This window comes from Erpetoichthys calabaricus, chromosome 16 (genome assembly GCF_900747795.2).
Source record: "Erpetoichthys calabaricus chromosome 16, fErpCal1.3, whole genome shotgun sequence".
Lineage (NCBI taxonomy): Eukaryota > Metazoa > Chordata > Cladistia > Polypteriformes > Polypteridae > Erpetoichthys > Erpetoichthys calabaricus.
Window position 1 is genome coordinate 85,894,649 of NC_041409.2, and position 20,772 is coordinate 85,915,420.

The window sequence follows — 20,772 nt, forward strand, 5'->3', positions numbered from 1 at the left end:
TAATATGTAGAAAAAAATTTTTTAAATGTATGGTAGGATACCTAGCAGGGCACTAACAGATTAACAGATTAAGAAAACCAGGACTTAGCCTGTGTGATGGTATGTAGCAGGGTTCCTTTTAAAATCAGGAGCCAGTGGTATTTCATAAATCTGTTACCATCATGGGCGGCACGGTGGCGCAGTGGGTAGCGCTGCTGCCTCGCAGTTGGGAGATCTGGGGACCTGGGTTCGATTCCCGGGTCCTCTCTGCGTGGAGTTTGCATGTTCTCCCCGTGTCTGCGTGGGTTTCCTCCCACAGTCCAAAGACATGCAGGTTAGGTGGATTGGCGATTCTAAATTGGCCCTAGTGTGTGCTTGGTGTGTTTGTGTGTGTCCTGCGGTGGGTTGGCACCCTGCCCAGGATTGTTTCCTGCCTTGTGCCCTTAGTTGGCTGGGATTGGCTCCAGTGGTCCCCCGTGACCCTGTGTTCGGATTCAGCGGGTTGGAAAATGGATGGATGGATGGATGTTACCATCATTTACCGAATGGAGCCTGCCATGGATCTAAATGAATTAAAGGTCCTTTCTGGAACATTCATGTGGATGGGTCTTTCTGGGAACCAAAAACGGTTCCCATGTGGCCTTGCTCTGAAGAACCACTCTGGTCCCTTAATTTTTAAAAGTGTAGTGTTTGTTAACTTGCTTGTTACAATTCAAAACCCCAAATTGCCTATTTTAATTTTAAACAGCCACCTTTCTTAATCCATCCATCCGTTAATAATGAGGTACAAATGACAAAGGAACCAGCAGCAGCTCTCCAGCTAATGTGAGTCCACTTAAACCTGTGCACATGCATAGTAAAGCATATGTGTATGTTTTGAAATAAACGACAGAGAAGAGGAGGACCGCAAAACATATAGATAAACTCCTCAGAAGAATGGAAGTTATTGGACGAATGAAAGCACTAACAAGCCATATAATTAAAGATCCGAGTTTTGTTATCTGTTAGGTCTGACTTCTAATTATGAAACTGGTTGGAATGAAAACCTGCAGCCGCAGCAGACCTCCAGGCCCATAATTGAGTGTCCCCGGTCATACATGAAGCTTGGCTAAGGCTGTATTCACAGCAGAGTCCTTTATGCCTTCTCTCAACTGGCATGAAAGTTAACCAACATTCTGATCACTGAATAATCGTAATGGGCCTACTGACCTATAGTGGCTTGGCATTACCCACACTGGTAACTCCTTTCCTTAGGGTGAAACGATAAATGGCCCTAACTGACCTTATGTTTACTCCACTTATTCCGTGTCAGACGACTTCCTTGGAGGGCGGAGTGATGGCTCTGAAGCTAGAGAACTGCGCCGGTAATTAGAAGGTTGCCGGTTCAAATCCCGTAAAAGAGACTCAATTCCATTGGGTCCTTGGGCAAGGCCCTTAACCTGCAATTGCTTCGTCCTGGGTATGACATTAATTTGCATCCAGCCATGAAAGCAGGTCTTCCAACCGGCAGGGAAAAACTTGGGAGTTGGTGGCAGGATTGGCACTCCAGCCACCGTAAAAAAAAAAAACCTCACACTATTCCAGTGTGGTGCTGAAGTGTCATCCACCGCACTTGGGTTCCAATCCAGGTGGTTCGGCATGTGTTGGGTGCGGCAACGCGCTATCAGCGTAGGCTCCCAACCTCCTCCTCAGTCGAGGGATGTAATAACCCACTGAGACATTCTCATCTCCTTCTTTCTCCACAGTGCTGAGAAGCTGCCCAGTGAGGGCACTTGACCCCGCCCCCTTCCAATCCTGGGCATCCCGGAAGAAGGGGTCATTTGCTTGGCTCAAGCGACCTGCCAGACTAGGCCTACTCTGCCTTACTAACAAATTACCTGTGTTTTGCCACATACAGGCCATTTTTTCTTTTATTTTTTTGCTTTGTCCTCGGATGATAAAAGGGATGACTCAGTGCCCCAAAATTTCTTGGTAATTGTCATTCCTGCACCCAGCCATGTCCCCTAAAAACAAACAATTTGTACCTTTGATTTAAATAAAAAAGACAAGCACATCTCAGTTATTGTCCCAAAGTCCCAAGAACTCCCACTTTAGGCACACAGGCCAGATTAAGAAGAAATGTCTAGAAATATAAGAAGGGCCATACAGCTCTTCCAGAAATAACACTACTTCAAACATGAGGTCATCAAAACATCTGTCTACAACATGTCCACTGGGAGAGAAATCAAAGAGTATGAAAAATGGACAATTGTTTCTGGAAATAAATATTAGACCTAATTGAGCCCAGTCTGCAAGTGCCTATCAGGGTTTTGAAAGGAAGCACTTATTTAATGTGGACATTGATGTCAAAGAATAATTCCCATAAAATTCCTGATTTTTTTTTTTTTTTTTAGGCTTGATGTATGTTTGTTTGTTTAGGCTGAAATAATTATTTATATAGCATAAGCATATAAGCCCCAGAGGACTGTATTTAGAGGGGAATGAGGCCACCATGCAGAAGGAAACAAACAGCTCCAGTGCTGAACGCGCAGTAATTACACAGCACAAGAACCACAGCAGCAGCGCACATAAATGTCCCGTAACCCCCGTTATATGAGGTGGGCTCTGTGAGAACGGCCGTGTGGTCTAGTGGCTAATGAGCCCCCCAATGTCAGAGACACGGGGCCAACAAGACTAAGGATTCATTTCTTATATATATTTTTATATAAAAGCTATATGTGGAACACAAACCATAATGGCTCATAAATGTACTTAGCAGTGATTACTTGATTTGATTAATTAATTCACAATCATGCAAAGCCGCAGTTTCTCTGCGTCTTTAAATCTTATGCCAAGTCCTCTACTCCAAGGCATTAAACCGCTGAAATAAATTTCATAACTGAACGTACTTTTCATTGAAATAATTTTATGTCTGTGGTATTTCAGATTTTTCCTCTAAATAAAAGCAACAGGAAAAAAAAAAAGCAAAACAAAAGCAAAAATGGAACACATGGCACTGCGTGGTGTGCGAGTGACAATTTTTTTTTTATCATAATTAATATTGTTTACATTGTTATGTAAAACACTCAGTAACTGAAATGTTATAACGAATTTGAGGGAGAACTAGGCAGCTAGATATTCATTCATTCATTCTTCACTAAAGCCGGGTCATGGGAGGCCAAGGGTCTTAGCAGGGAGGCCCATATGTCCCTTTTCTCCAGCCACTCTTGCCAGCTCATACTGTGGGATCCCAAGGCGTTCTCAGACCATCTGGGAGATCTATGTAATTCTCCTAGTGAGCCTTGGGGTCTCCTCCCAGCTAGTCATTCCTGTAAAACCTCCACAGAGAGGGGTCCAGGAGGCACTTGTGTCAGATGGTCACTCCCTGACCCTCTACATCATTTAGGGGCATGCGCGGATTACACCCACCACATGACGAACCACCTGGTTTGGAATCCAAGTGCAGGTAGTTGTAAAAAAATGTTAAAAATAACACATAACCAACACAAAATAATTGATGTTTCTACAATCATAGTAATCTATCTCATTTGTTACAAATTTGTACATTAAATACATGCAGTAAATACAGTAATCCCTCCTCCAGATAGATAGATAGATAGATAGATAGATAGATAGATAGATAGATAGATAGATAGATAGATAGATAGATAGATAGATAGATAGATAGATAGATAGATAGATAGATAGATAGATAGATAGATAGATAGATAGATAGATAGATAGATAGATAGATAGATAGATAGATAGATAGATAGATAGATAGATAGATAGATAGATAGATAGATAGATAGATAGATAGATAGATAGATAGATAGATAGATAGATAGATAGGATACTTTATTAATCCCAATTCCATCGCGGGGGTTGCGTTCCAGAGCCACCCGCGAAATAAGAAAATCCGCGAAGTAGAAACCATATGTTTATATGGTTATTTTTATATATTTTAAGTCCTTGTAAACTCTCCCACATGGTTTATAAATATTCCCCGTACAGTTATACAGCATAAACCCTTTATATCCTCTTAGTTATTAGGTAAGATTCGTTGAAATTATGTATGTAAACACAGTTTATATACTACTCACAAACATACGTATCGTATATCATTGAGGAGTTTTATTTAATACGTAATACAGTTTTAAACATATTGTAATTGAGTAGGTAATATAAAAATACGTGAAAAATCTATAACATGTAAATGCTGTACATAAAACCAAAATGTTATTTTAAAGATACCGTAGAGCGTCTCCGATATCACATTTGTTACAGCCATTACGATAGACAGGCCACCGGCAATAAATACCAACAATGCAAGGAAAAAATTGTATAAAATGTATGCACAGTTACAATAAATGTACATACATGTACTAAGTACGTAGAAAAATAGTTTTGGGTACTCACCAACTTGTCAGATAACGATGACATTTACTGCACTGTCACAGCTGTTCTAAAAGAGCCTCTTCACGCGACTATGTAGCACCGCCGTCGTCTTCTTCCTCTGAAGGCGTACTAGGCAGTGTTTTGCGTGTAAGGAACATCGTGATGGGCAGTTGCTGGCGCTGCTTTTTCATTTGTGTAAAGAGGTTCCTATACACTTCCATGGCGCCGTCAAGAGCATTTTTAAAATTGTAAAGAACGAATCATTTGCGGGTCCCATTCTTCAACTGATGTCTGGAGAGCTTTTGCCATTCGTAGAATGGTCACGAGACGCTCGAGAGTTAGCACAGCACCCAGGAGCTTAACCGCGTGCTCTGATTGGGTAGCTTCTCAGCCATCCACCAATAGCGTCCCTTGCTTGAATTCAAATGCGTCCCTTGTTTGAATTCAAATGGGCAAATCAACTGAGGAAGCACACGTATTGTAGACTGCAGACATCCGCGAAGCAGTGAAAAATCCGCGATATATATATTCACATATGCTTACATTTAAAATCCGCGATGGAGTGAAGCCGCGAAAGACGAAGCGCGATATAGTGAGGGATCACTGTAATATATGTGAATAAAAGTTACTTTATAACATATTAACATTACAAAAATAGGAAGCTGGAATTTTCACTACATACTTAATGCTGAAATCTATATTTTGTGACCACCAGGGGGCAATGTAGCACCCCAAACCTCAGACCCGGTTTTTATTAAAAGGTTTTACTACAATGAATTACCTTTAACAAAGTCTTCTTTATAGTACTGGCACAAACACTATACAAAAGCCAATGTCCTTCTTCCTCTCTTTTCCTCCTGTCCTCCCAGGAAAGCACTTGTCCTCTTCTCAGCTAACATGTGGGGAGCGTATTGATGCAAAAAAATGGTTGCCGTCACATCATCCAGATGGATGCTCACATTATTGGTGGTTGAAGTGGCTCGCCACTTACTGTGTAAAAGTGCTTTGAGTAGTGAGAAAATCACTATATAAAATGTAGAGAATTATTATTTTTAACTCCAACTCACCTAGGTGAGGCAGAGCAGCTCCTTTTATCTAACACACGCGAGTACTGGCAGTGCTAGGGCATATCCCGATGGCAGAACTTCCAGGTCAAACAGAAGTCTCCCCGCAGCACTTTCTGTCAACACCCATGGGACCCAACAGGGCTGCCCCAAGGCACGAACTGTAAACTGCCTGAACTGGGAAGCCATTGATGTGGAGTGGAGAGTGACTGCGGTTTCTACTAACTTCTAACTTACTTTAACAGTAGAGATGCTTAGAGAGAGAGACATCTGTTCATCCATCAAATTCATTCTCATCCGTGTTAATGAAATAATAAGGGAACTGCTAGAACATGGCTATGGAACACCTTGTCAGTCAAATATCCATTGTGATGGACGGCTGGCTGCTCAATCCGGCCGGGACGCTCAAAAAGGAGAAAAAGATGGGGGAAAGCAGTTACAGAGGGACACTGCCTCCCCAAAAATGCAAGATGGAGATGCCCCTGCAGCATAGCGGCACCCGAGATTCCCGCAGGGCACCATGGGAGTTGGAGTCCGGCTTCACAGCCCTGCTGAGTGCCGTGGGTGCCACCAGGACACGCTGCAGGCAGGCTTGAGAATTTATATTTCCCCATATAGCCTGGAAACACTCATGAGTCATGGGGACGGAACCACAGGAGTACTTCCGGGCTGAAGAAATCCATAAGTCTCCATCGGACACCAGAAGTGCAGACAAATCACGTGGTTAGAAGGACAGAAGCACTTCCGGATCAAAGACTATTTAAAAGGGCTGGTGGAGACTCACCAAGCTGAGCCGGAGTTGGATGGGAGCAGGACAGAGCTTGGTGGGAGGAGTGGAGGAGAGATTTCTGAACAGTGGTTGTTACTTTATTTATGTATGGTGGTGGAGGTGCTTTTGGACACTGCATTAAGAAGAATATCCATTAAAGATCTTCTTGGTGATTTTACATTGTGTGCGGTGTGTCTGTCTGTTGGGTTGAAAGAGGCAACAGTGACCTCTAGCGTCCACACCATATATTTTTAAACACCTGGAAATGGGGCAGTGGGAACTATGTCGAAAAACGGCTGTCATTCCTAAACGCCACATACGATATTTTTGGTAACCCCCTTGAATTAAAGTTGAAAGCCCAAACTTCAAATCATATCTTGACTATATAATTTCAAATCCATTGTGGTGGTACACAGAGCCAAAATTTTGAGAATCGTATAAAAAAACTGTCCAAATACTTATGGACCTGACTGTATGTGGACTTCTTAAAGATTGTTTAGGGCAGAATATTCATGCAGTGGTTAGTGCCACCTCTTAACGGATAACACTTCCTGTGTTTTGACCTCAATCCCGTTGTGTGTGTAGTTTGTTTATTCTCCTTGTGATGTTTTCTTCCCAAAACCCCAAAGAAGTGCGTGTTAGGGTTAAGTGGTGATGCCAAGAGCCGATTTCTGCCTTGTGCCCATAGATGCCAGGTTAAGCTTCAGCCAATCACAATCCTGGAATATACTACCGGTCAAAAGTTTTAGAACACCTCATATTTTTTATTCAGTTTTTATAGAAATGAGCACAATTTAATGCCTTAACGTTTCATGAAATCAAGGCATAGAACAAATGGCAAATGAAAAAAAGGAATCATTAAGCGTACACAATTTTAATCACAGCTACCTTTTGCTGATATAACAGCCAAACTGTTGTGATACCTTTTGATTCAGAATGCCAGTCCCTAACTCTGCCTCCAGCAAATGAGCCCCAGATCACCACAGTTCCTCCTCCATGCTTGACAGTTGGTGTCACACACCGAGGGTCCATCCTTTCACCAACTTGACAACGTACAAACACCCCGTGTGGTGAACCGAAGATTTCAGATTTAGATTCATCGGTCCGTAGGACTTTCCTCCAATCTGCAGGAGTCCACAGCTGGTATTTCAAGGCATTTTTAGAACTTTTAAGGAATGGCTTTCTTACTGCCGCTTGACCAGTCAGTCCTGTAGCACAAAGTCTCCTCTTCACAGTAGAAATGGAGATTTACTTTTTTCGACCTGCACTGCTAAGCTGCTGTGCTGCGAGGCGCCTGTGATCACGCAAGCTGGTGATCCTCAGAAACTTATCTTCTGATAGGAAGAGATCTGGCAGACCTAAAGTCATCACCCAATCAGTTTCCCATCGCCTTTGGATTGTGTAGGACACCACTGTACTCTGATTTTTTGGCAGTTTCTCAAAATGAAAGGCCTACGCCTCTAAGGGTAATAATGCTCTGTCTCATTTCATTTAATTGCATTTTCTTGCCATTATCACTGAAGTATTGTCCACGTAGTACTTCACAGGGTGTAGCGGCACAGGCTGCTCCAACTCTGCTTGAAGACAAACTGAGGGTTTTTAAGTAATCAACACAAGTTAGGACACCGGTACAAACTGCTTGCTTCAACTTGCAAGGCTTCATTTACTTGAATTGCTGCACAACATCTGGAGGTTGTAACCTATGAGTTGTTTTCTAAAGAAGGCCCATTTGTAATTTTCTGAGGTTTCCTTTTTTTAAAACAATCTTAACAGGAATGCAAATACTAAAAAAAAATATTCTCTAAATGCAATCAAGTAGATGAAGACCTCATGTTGTCCTTTTATCACAGTCTGATTCAGTCCGTTATCACTTTCAGTGTCATTGCCTGGTTTAGTGGTCTAACAAACCAAATTTTTAACAAAGCTCCAGCAGATTACTAAGCAGGCAGCTAAAGTTATTTGCACTGATGGAGATGATCTGGCAAGTGTGTGGGTCACAGGACAATCTCCTAAAGAAACTGGAAATCATCTCAACTGACGACAGATATCCATTACATGCAGAACTTCACTTCAGTAAATGAGGAAGAATATCCATCAATTATCCAAACTGCTATATCCTAACACAGGGTCACGGGGGTCTGCTGGAGCCAGTCCCAGCCAACACAGGGTGCAAGGCAGGAAACAAAACTCCGGGCAGGGCGCCAGCCCACCACAGGGCGCACACATCCACCCACACTAGGGACAATTTAGGATCGCCAATGTACCGAACATGCATGTCTTTGGACTGTGGGAGGAAACCGGAGTGCCCGGAGGACACGGGGAGAACATGCAAACTCTACGCAGGGAGGACCCGGGAAGCAAACCCAGGTCTCCTTACTGCGAGGCAGCAGCGCTACGCACTGCGCCACCGTGCCGCCCATCAGGAAGAATAGTCGCTTTGAAAACCCACACAAATCGCTCCAGAAATTCCTGTCTTCCTAGTGCTATAGGAGATTTTTAATAAGGAATATTGGAAAAAATTATTAAGGTTTGCTATGTATCCTGTAATCATTTTTGTGTAAATATGCATCATCAAACTGCCTTACCTTAACCTGTCTTGTCTATATTTGTTTTGTTTCATTTCTTGCGGTCTTGTTTTATTAGATGCAACTGAGAAGGCAAATTTGAGGTTTTCTTGTGTAAACAGGATTAAATAAAGCAACCTGGAACCTTGAGCCTAAACTTTAAAATTTAAACCTCTAGCAGATAACTGCTTACCTTTTCACCATTAAAACTTGAAGAATAACAGAGTTGTTCTAAAACTTTGGACTGGTAGTGTACATTAAGCTGATTTGAGTATATTATGTGTTAAAATATCCTGCAACATTTTATTACGTCATTTAGATTTAAAAAAAATGAGCTTTCTGATTCAATTTCGTTTTAAATTTTCAATTTCCTTCCATTTTCTCTATTTGGGTATTTTTATTATTATTATTGTGAGGGGCTTCGCACTTAAAAAGGAGCAGTCCCACGTATTAAAACAAATTATTTCCCAACCTTTTTGAGCATCATGTTAGTGGACAAACAGAAAAAGCTGATCACAGTCCAAGTCAGGACGAGACAAACAAATAAATGACCTCAGTTAGGCAATTTCTTTAGTGCTATTGATAAAGTGGGGACAAAGCAGAGCAGAGTTCAGACTAAATTCTGAACATTTGTTTTTTTTTCTTTGTATTTTTTAGGAAGCGTATGATTTGAAAATACTAAAGAGTAACACATTTGTTACCTTTGATTACCAAAGCCTGTACATATGGCTTTTAACATTTTAAAGACAAACAAACATTCAGCGAGTGCTAATCCAAAAAGCTTTACAGTCAGAGAAAACTACTTGTTTCTTTTGTCGAGGCTTACAGAGACCTGGCACAACTTTGAGGACTTTATGGCTGAAGATGGTGCTAGTGAAGATTGTCCCGGTAAAGCTTCTTGTTGGGCAAAGAACAGTGCGCTCTCTTCTTCAAGTTAAAAAATCAAAAAGAAACAGCAGCCACTATGGACGTAATGACATAGCAAACTTGACAGGCGAGAGGAGACCATTCAGTCCATCAAGCCCGTTTGTTTAGCTAATAGCTAAGCTGTCCCAAATTGTTCCTTAAGGGCAACTGAATAAGCTATATGCAAGGAGGAATGGTGTCATTTTGATTTTAATCCTAAAGGAGGACTTTATGATTGGCTACACTAAAAAACTGATGCTCAGAGATCTTTATATAGACAACATATTTACATCTTTTGAACAATTACGTTCAAAATTTAACCTCCCAGCTACACACTTCTTTTACTATCTTCAAATTAGAAATTTTGTTAAACAGAAATTGCCCGATTTCCCCCACCTTGCACCCTCCACAATGCTGGAAAAAATACTGCTCAATTTCGAGGAAACAAACACTATTTCCGCAATATTTAAAATCTTATTAGAGTCCCTACCTTTCAAAGATCCAAGAGGACATTGGGAAGAAGATCTCTTAATCAATATATCAGAAAAGGAGTGGAAGGTAGCAAAGCAGAGAATTCACCCGAGTTCTATATGCGCAAAGCATAGAATTATTCAACTAAAAATTATATATCGAGCTCATCTGTCTCGCTTAAAACTGTCCAAAATGTTTCCAGGCCAGGATCCAACCTGCGAGCGCTGCAACCAAGCTCCTGCCTCACTGGGTCACATGTTTTGGGCCTGCACCAAACTAACATCATTTTGGACAAAAATTTTTAAGTGCCTCTCAGACAGCCTTGGTATCGCAATCCCTCCTAACCCACTAACAGCTGTGTTTGGTGTCCTTCCAGATGGACTTGAATTGGAGAAGGACATCCAAACTGTGATTGCATTCACTACACTTTTGGCACGCAGACTTATTTTGTTAAATTGGAAGAATCCTAATTCTCCTCTTATAAGTCAGTGGGAAACCGATGTTTTATATTATTTGAAATTGGAAAAAATCTCATTTTCAGTTAGAGGATCTGTACAACATTTTTTCAAAACATGGCAGGATTTAATCAATATTATTTTAGAATAAGAGAAATAACTATTATTGCATTTAACTCCCTTCTCCATCTCTTATTTACATAGATATTTACTTCTCCCTTTCTTTTGTTTAATGTTGCCTAATTAAAAAGCCTTAAGCAATTTTCCTTTAGCTAAGCTCTCCTTCTCAGGGGTGGGGTTTGATTTGTCTTCAAATTTGTTGGGTTATAAATTGATCTGTTTGTATGGAATGATTACAATGAAAATTAATAAAATAAAAATATTAAAAAAAAAAAAAAAAAAAACATGCTGGGCTAATTCACACTATGGCAATGCATTTGCAAAGCTCCACAGAATGGTATTCATTAAATAAAAGGGCCACAAAAAGTTATTTTTTGTCCTCTTGCTTTTCAAACTGTAGTCTACAAGCATGAGTGAAGTGTCATGCAAGTTGAAATGAAAGAAAAAAGAAAATTACTTGTTAGTTAGATGTCAATGCCGGCCAGTATTTGGGTTAGACAGAAGGTACTCCAAAAAATGGCAATGGGAAACAAGTTGACAAGATCAGAGTTAACTTTCTGTCCACTTACACGCTGGCTGATCCAAATGGTGACCACAGGCTGGGCTGACACGTGGAATAGTGCAGCCTGAGGTAAGGTGCCGTTTCTGTTACCCATCAACTGCCAACAATCCAATGTATCCTTACAAGGCATCAGACGATACACTTAACTCACATACAATACGTAGTGCGATACAGGCTTCACGATACACCGCATCCGAAACAACGGACAAAATGTAAAAAAAATATTTTATGTATGTTAAAAATCTAACACAATAAAATAACATTAGCTTTAAAACAATAAAATGCAAAACAAAACAATATAAATGCAAACTGAATGTGAAACATAACTTGGCTGTCCCACTCGGCCTGCTTCTCTGAACCCTTTTGTTCGTTTCAAAGTCCATCCTGCAAGCTAAAAAGGCTGCGGTGCAGATTTGTGAAACTTATCAGACACCGGGTGTGACTGTAACCTTAAATAGAATCCAGATATTAAATAAACTTTACAAAATGGTATCATTTAGAATATTTACAATGCAACATGGATGTGCACCGACCTGTCATAAACACTGGACGGAGAACAGTAAGAATCCATCTTACTAACCGAAGGTTGTAAACCGGATATGGACACAGGGCGCTGGGTGCATCGAGGCACAGACACACGCGCACTGGCGAACTGGAGCGCTCCAACGAGCCCGCCACAGAGCAAAAAAAGAAACGAGAGGATTCGAAGGTTGTATTACAGCACGGAAACCACAGAGGTCCACACTGCGCACTAACGCACTGCAACGAGCCCGCCACAGAGCAAAAAAGGAAAACGAGAGGATTCGAAGGTTGGATTACAGTACGGAAACCCCAAACGTCCACACTACACAGCATATTTCAATCACATTACAGTATTACAGTAATACATTATTAACAGTCCAGCCACAGAAAACACAGAAACGCCACCAGATGGAAAGAAACAAATGAGCCCGCATGGATACACACGATGAACGCAGGCGCCCACAACGCGTGAGCTATGCCTGCTCTAATCCACTGTGCCACAAAAACACAGAAACGCCACCAGATGGAAAGAAACAATACACGAGCGCTCCGTATTAAACGTAAGTGCGATTATAATTCTTAACAGTAGATGCCATATAGCTAACGGAGTCACGGGTCCAAAAACAAACCGCTCAACTAACAGAAATACAAAAACGAGCCCGCATGGATACACACGATGAACGCAGACGCCCACAACGCGTGAGCTACACCTGCTCTAATCCACTGTGCCAGTACTATAGATCACATGACGGTCACAAACTCTAACCCAGCGGCTTCCCAGACTCAGTGGCACACGAACAGCACAACCTGTAAACTGAACTTGCTGTGCTCCATTCTGCCAGCAGTCAGTGTCAGCAAAGGCAACGGAATCACGTCTCCACAAAACGAGACCGCCTTACTACAGATATGCATATGAAGTTAAATGACATTTCCCCAGACGCACCCACCCTCCATGATATGTCATCCATCCAGATATCAGACGGAACAGAAACTGATTGCCATTCATGGATTTCCGATTCGCTAGCGAATCGCGGGCTTACTAGTTGTAGGCTACAACATGTAGATAACAATCCAGCAATAATAATAATCTTCAAATTAGTGTCGAATAGGAGACACAGACAAGACAAAACTGTAAACTTTAAATAAACTGCTAAAGACAGAGTTAACTCAAAAGTATAAGCATCTCTCAAAAGGTGCTTACATTAAAACTTGCATGAAAACTCAGCAAACCACATCCTCTGTTACTCGGCCCCATCAATAACTTCACATTTGCTCCTTGTCCTGCCACACTAAAAGTTCTCAATAGCAAGAAAAAACAACACCGTACATTGATTGGATAATAATATTACATTATTTGCATATACTAGTAACGATAGGGTAAAAAGGAACCATGGGTAAAGAGTAGAGCCAGTCGATCATTATACTTCAATGTTTTTGAATTTTGTGATGATATTAGGATAGTCAGTTTAGTTCAAGGGTCTAAATATAATTTACATGGTTACGGATGCAAACTTAATAAATAATAATAATATTTCTGTCCTTATCACTGGAAGCTACCTTGCAAGCTGGTGGGTTAAATAATGAGCTCCCCAGTAATAAAATCATAAGTGCCATTGTTCAAGTGCAGTATCTCTTTCTATCCTTCCACTCATGACTCACAAATGATCTTTTTAGAGAAATGTGGGGAAAAAAAAGCCTGCCAGGTCAACCCAGTTCCTATCTGTCTTCCAAAATTCGAAGATGCCAAAGAGAAAATTGCAAGAAAAGAAAAACAAATAAGATTAGGCAATAATACTCAAGAATAAGTAACAAAGAAAAACAAATCTAAATGATCTTAAAAAAATATCAAGTAGAGGAGTAGCATTCTTGTATACAATGTCATGATGCAAGTCTCCAAAGATACGAAGAAGTCCGGTAAATGTTCAACAGACTCTGTAGCCCCTTTACAGTTACATCAAGGAATGTACACGGTGTTTTATTAATCGGGTCATTTCTGTTGTTGGTGCCATGGAGGAAAGACAGGCATCCTGGCTGGGATAAAGGATCAATTCTTGCCCAGACAGGAGGTAATAATAGATGGACTGGGTCAATGGGTACACCAGGAGCAGTTCATTCCCCCATATGACAGGTGGCAGTCTTCCTCAGGTTAGAACACCTACAGGGTGGCATGGAATTTGCAGTCTAGAAACTCAATCCTGTTGTGGTCTTTGGGTACTGCCAGAGGGTGCTCCCGGGGTGGGACTGTCTTGGTTTCCACATGACCCACAAGTGTTCCTGATAAACAAGGCATGACACTGGAAGCAGTGGCTGGGTCAGGTTTTTAAAAGAGTTCATGGCCTTACTTAATTGAGTCAGAGTCAGGTGGCAGTGGGCAATACTCAACGGACGGTGGAAGGGAAGAGTTTATATTAGTGCATTGTGGCTGGCATTTCTGTATGGAAGATGTTGAAGACAAATATCTTTTATTTGAGCTAGAATTGTGTTGGGGCATTATTCAGTCTATGGTTTGGGAGAAAGTGGCACCCCTTTGTGGGTACACTGTGTAATATTTCAAACTGATTTTTTTATTGATTAAAAAAAAAAACACCTTACAAGAAGAAGTCCACACTTTACAATGGTCAGGTCAACAAAGGGAAAACTTGTAAGGTCATGTCATCTAAGGGTTCATTTTAGTAAGTCAGTCATTTTCTAACCTGCTTAGTCCTGAAAAGGGTCACTGAGGTCTGTTGTGTCTTATAAAATTATTATTATTACAGCTCTTGTCCAATATGTTGTCCTCTCAATCATAAAGATAAAAGGCGCCAGAGTGGGTCTTCAGGGCTATGCCACAGGGGAACCAGTTTTGGTTCCCAAAAGACCCATCCACATGAAGGTTCCAGAAAGAAGCTTTTATTAATTTAGATCTGTAACAGGCTCCATACAGTAGATTTGAGAAATACCAGTGGGTCCAGATTTTAAAAGAGCATATAACCACACAGGCCAAGTTCGGGTTTTCTTAATCTGTTAGTTTCCTGCTAGATGGCCTACCATACATTAAACATTTCAGCATTTTTCTACATATTAATGAAGTTTCCAAAGCATAAAGAACCAACTTCATATGTAAAGAACCCGTTTCAGAATGAAATGGTGTTTGGTCAAGCAATGGAGTGACGAGGAACCACACAACCCAGTAACGAACCATAAAGTGCCAGTAAAGAACTGTAGTTTTTAAGAGTATGTTTATACATAATGAAAATCTATCTAATGAGAAAGAGTCTACAGTTGTGTGACTGTTTTTAAATAAGGAGGAAAAAAAAAACATATCTGGGACAGACAGTCACATACCATTTCATATTCTCAGATTGAAAAATATTTCCAAATTTTGAGAAAAAAAATGAATCCCAATAGACTATCATATGATTATTATCAAATAACTGGTGAATCAATAAAATATTGTTCTCAAACCATTTATCTATAAGAATAGTGATTGTTCCAGAGGGTTAGGGAAAGAAAAAAAAAAAAACTATGTGGAGAAAAATTAGGTTTGTAAATCAAAAGCCAACTCAACAAAACCGGTTTATGAAAAGCAGGTAACTTTATAGGTAGCATACTAATTTTGTAGGAGACATAAAACAGTAGCAACTGTAACCCACCAGCTTTGCTAAAAATGAAATGTGTAAATGGAATTTCATATCCAAAGAGATTTTTAAGAAATCTTTTGATCCGGCTAATTTTAATACCGAAGTCCATGACATCAAGCCCTTCATCTGACGTCGAATTTTGAACACCCATTTTTTAATTTTATGGGGCTTATTCTTTTAAATTTCCAATGGAAGAACAACAATAATAATACATTTTATTCATATAGCTCATTTCCTATGCTAAAGGCACTTCACAGAGTCTCACAAAGAACAGCAGGATATATGTAACATTGGATACAAATAATAGCCACATAGAACACTAAATGAAGATAAATACACAATATACAAAGCATTAAATAGAATAAAAGACAATAAACCAGAGTAAAATACTAAATTAAGTACTAGAGGAAATGCCTGAACAAAGAACATAATATGTGATATACAGTAACAGACAAATCATCCTGAGCATCTGGACAGCAACGTAAACTTAAAGAAGGGGCCAAATGTTAGGTTAAAGTTAAAAGCCTTCCTGAACAAACGAGTTTTAAGTTGTTTTTTTAAAAAGAAAGAATTGATTCAGCTGATCTCATTGATTAGGGGGATCACTCCAAAGTCTGGTTGCTGTACAGCTAAAGGCCCGGTCACCCATAAAGTGCAGGTTAGTGTGGGGCACAACAACATTTCTAGAATCGGTGGACCTTATCCAGCTCCACAGTAACACAATTAGTAGTTTCTAAAGATGAAAATACAAATGATGCTCTTGATAATTTTTTTTTTTTAATTATTAATTTTGCAGATTCAGGAATGATATTAAGAATATGAATGGCGATACTAGAGGCATGCAGTGGCTTCAAAACGCGCGTGCGCCGTTTCAATCCTAGGGTGCTAGTAATGTTTCGAGGTGCTGCGAACTGCGTTTGATCAAACTTGAAACTTTTAAAATGAAAAATGTGGTATATAAATAAGGCACTGAATGCGAGCATAATTCTTAAAGTCTGAACATTTTTACACAGATATTTCGTAAAAAATAAATAAAATAATGGAAATGCCGTCCTGACCAAAGTGCCACCCAGGGGCGATCGCCTGTCGCCAGACCACAGATGTGCAAATAGCACAGAGGAATGCAAATAGCCACGGTCGAATCAGCAGAGCAGGTGCTGAAACCTAAAATGAGCAGTAGCCTTTGACCTTTGGATCTCAACCTTTGACACGAGATTAATAGCCATCTGCAATCTCCCAACTCCAAATATAAAAGCATTGACACTCTGGCATAAGAAGACCTGAAATTTTAACACCTTGCAAAGTCAAACCGTGAAGCAGTTGTAATCTAAAACTGCATTTGAACTCAATACCTTTGTACTTTGACATGTTATTTCGTAGCAAGGCAAAACAAACTGTTGTGTTCACATAGAAATATGGGGCTTACATTCATTCATACATACAGTGCAGCCCGTTACTCCGCTCCCTCGTGCCGTTGCAATGCATGCAACAATGTGAAGACACGCGGAACCAAAAGCAGCGCCTACGCAGTGCACACACGGGCTCATGTTGTTGAAGCACGCGGTGTGACAGGCAGCCAAGACTCTTCCCAAGGAAACTTAACCGCACTTTGATCTCGTTAATTGATTTATTTAGACGACAAAACAAAGTAGTTGACCATTTCACGAAGAAAACAACATTTTGTCTTAAGAAAAATAAAGAATCGAAGCAAAAAAAAAGTTACAAGGAGCGTTCAAACTAAATTGTATTAGAGTTAGTGCGTTAAATGACTTACCTGCCGATCCTCCTGCCAAAATTTGATGAGACGCTTCCTTTAGAAGAGATTGTCTTTGGGTGGACATCTTCAGATCTAGAAGAAAATAAGGAATGTTTTTAGACGGGAGAAACTGTCGCCGATACGTTGCTGCAACGCGCATTTAACGACACAGAGGCGTACCTCTACAAGAGGGCTCCCTGCTGCGAGGTGAAGTTTTGTTTTGTGCAGCCTGTTCAGTTTTAAGGTGACAGGGCAAGCGGTCGACGAATAGGACGGAGAGTTTCGGGCGTTAAAGCGCTCGCTGTCCGATCTGCAAGCTGTCTGAGCTGAGCAGCACCCCGTGAAGTCCCCCAGCGGCCGCGCGCTGCTTGCAGGTAATGATTACCGTAGGGATACTAGCTTGAAGATGGCCACAGGTGCGGCGCGGAGAAGGAGCAGGCCATCGCGTAGATAATAACGACGTGGGAGAAGAACTGAGGAGAGATTAGCAATCGCCGTGTTAATTTGTGCACACAGTCATCACTGGATGGCTTAAATTAATATTGATGCACGTGAGCAAAAACGCGCGTTAGTTGAATTGACGATTCCAGTTGACTCAGTGCGCGCGCGCGCGTGTCATTGTGTGGAAGCTGCTTTTGAAATGGACTGCAGGCTAACTTGCGAAAAGTTTAGTAATTAAACACTAAAAAAACAAAATAAAAGAGCAGCAACCACACCCTGTTGCTTGATGTATGTCCGTCCGACCCAAAGATTAATATTTGAGTGCTCTCCTGTTGGAATTCAGCATGCCATTCCACCTTTGGAATTTCTCTGATCTTCAGACAAGAAACACGCCCTGATCCGGTCATACTCGCAACACTGCTTGTTACAGTGAGCTGCTTAGATAGAGAGATCTTTATTTGTCAACAGGGGGGAATTTGGCTTTTTACAGAAGCTCTTTAAATAAATACAATCATAGGTAGGTAAGTAAATAAATACACACACACTTTGGTCTGAACTTACAAAGGAATGACTATAAAGAAAGAAAGTTCTGACTTGGCTGTCGCAGTCTCAGTGAGGCGCTACACAGGTGTATTGCTGTTATTATAAAGAAGCCCCCTTTAGTTTCTATACACACTTCTGCTGAATTACTTTTTGGCTGAAAATCCTCAGTGTTGGTGTGTCAGAGAATGTGCAGCTTTATTCATAATGGCACTCAGTTTTGTTTTAACAGCCACTGTAAAAAAAAAAAAATAATAAATCTCCCACTGTTCCAGTGTGGTGCTGATGTGTCACCCACTGCACTTGTATTAATACATATTTTTTTTTACTTAATATTGAACACTACACTCTATTAGGTATACAATACTTTAAAAAATGTTATATTTTAGAAAACTGAAGAACAATTCGTCACAGACCCTCCACCACTAACACACGTGATTCAATGACATTTTCACATCACTTGAATTACAATCTGCTGTGTATGAAAACTGATGAGCCACCGAGAGCTTCTTTGGTCCCCGTTTATAACTCAATTGTAAAGTTCTGTTAAAAAAGCACAGAAAACAGTGTATTAAATCTAGTTTACTAACACATGCTAGTGCATTCTGTTGTCGTAATTACTTTTGAATACGACTCATTGTTACACAACTGTTTAAAAATAAACAATTTACTAACTGACTTGGATGAAGTAAATAAAAAGTGTGAAATGCTCCAACTTTCATATCAGTTAACTTAGTCGCCGAACTGACCTGAATATGACGCCATGAATACATTGTCTGACTTGCAGTCGGAGATCTCTTTGCTGCACCATGTCAGAACATGAATGAAAATCTCAGCCTGTGTCACATTCACCCACTGAGTGCCGGTGTTTCGGTGCAGTCGGGCTCGCCTCTTTTTTTGACAGCCAGTAGCGTGCCTCCTGATCAAGCTGCTGCTATACAAAGGGTTAAAAGCCGCAGCGAGTTCAGCAGCAATCTCTACCCTTTGTTTCTTTTTTCCATTCTGTTATGGTATGTGAAATATGAGACATCAGACAGACGAGCTTCTCTTCTCTTTGTGAGGTTGTACTGCCTTGCCTTTAGTTATGACATGTGACCTATGGACATGAATTAAAATGCAACACGCTTTTGTATTGCATTTTAAACTGATGTGGAAATTGCAAGGTGTATATGTTTAATTATCTATATATATGTCCGTGTGTGGGTATCTTCTGATGAAGTGCGCATGCGCGGGGCACGGTGCGACGCGCAATATTACTGTCAGAGAAAGTTAGAGGTGTTTTACGGAAATACAAACCAGTATTACAGCGAGAGGAAATTAAAGGTACACAATACAGTGACTCATATAACAGCCACATACAAGCCAGTATTACTGTCAGAGGAGATTAAAGGCATATTACCGACGCGCACGCCTGTATTACCGCCAGAGAAAATTAAAGGTATATTACGGATGTACAAGCCAGCGGACATACAAGACGGTATCCTTCAATAAGGGCGCACACAAAAAGGCGAGCCTCAAAAGGGTGACCTCAATTAGTCACAGCGAATAAAGGCGCGCGTAAATAAAGATCTGCACCTTTGTTTCTCTTCACATATTCCAGAGCCATTTGAACTAAATTATCTACGAACGCCTTTATTCGCCGCGCTCAATTGAGGTCGCCCTTTTGAAGCTCGCCTTTTTGTGCGCGCCCTTATTGAATAAAGCCGTACAAGACAGTATTACTGTCACAGAAAATTAAAGACACACAATACATGGCGGCAGCCCACGAAGAACGGTCAGCTCAGCAAGTAAACATCAACAAAAGAAAGGCTGAAAGAAAGAAAAATACGACCAACAAAAAGAATGAGGTCAAAGTCCCTTGCCATTTAATATGGACTGTTCCTACTAATGTTTATGCACTACTGTTCTAGCGCCAGTTATTGTAATGGGCTAAATGACTAGTGATATAATAAAACCGTGCCAAAATGAAATGCACCATGTGTGAGTTAACACGTTAGGTTGCAATTGTGGCACAAATAATCCTCCATATGTTTTGGCCTTCTTTGAGTGAGAGTGCACTGTGATGGCCAGGCCTAACTCCTGCTTTGTGCTCATAGCAGCCGCCGCCACAGCTCCGCGTACACCTGCCGAGAGTGCGTACTCATAAAACAGTGAAAGCACAAGAAAGGAGAGAATGGGTGCCCTTGATGGCATGGAATTGTTTAGTTCAGGGGTCGCCAGCTCAGGTCCTGGAGGACCACCATGGCTGCAGAATTTCATTCTAACCCTTTTTTTAATGAGTGGCCTGTTTTTGCTGTTATTGAATTTCTTTTGAACTAATTTTAATTGACTTGCTCTTGAAGACTCAGACCCCTTAATTGTTTCTTTTTTCCTTAATTAGCAACCAAACAATAATGAGATCGATAATGAACCAAAACAGGACCAGCATACTGTCTGTCATACAATATCCGAAAATAAAGAAAGGTGACGGTCTAAGGAATGTTGAGCTGCTCAGGTCCCCAAAACATTTTAACGGTGCTCTTAGAAAAGAAGAAAATCAACCATTTCAGAAATGTCTGCTATTGGACAATGAGAGCAGCAACAAGCCATGGAATTAAAGAACGGGTAAACCAGGGGAGCTGCCATC

General features: G+C 40.7%; 1 protein-coding gene across 1 annotated transcript in view; it reads right to left on the reverse strand.

Moving 5' to 3' along the window:
• The window catches only part of slc25a21 (solute carrier family 25 member 21), a 544,109-nt gene extending 526,660 nt beyond the window's left edge, over window positions 1-17,449 (reverse strand). The window contains exons 1-2 of the mRNA XM_028821245.2: window positions 17,346-17,449; window positions 17,184-17,258 (exon numbers count right to left, since the gene is read on the reverse strand). Coding sequence (XP_028677078.1) covers window positions 17,184-17,250 — 67 coding nt within the window. The 5' untranslated portion in view covers window positions 17,251-17,258; window positions 17,346-17,449. The remainder of the gene's footprint in view (window positions 1-17,183; window positions 17,259-17,345) is intronic.
• Window positions 17,450-20,772: the final 3,323 nt, after the last annotated feature.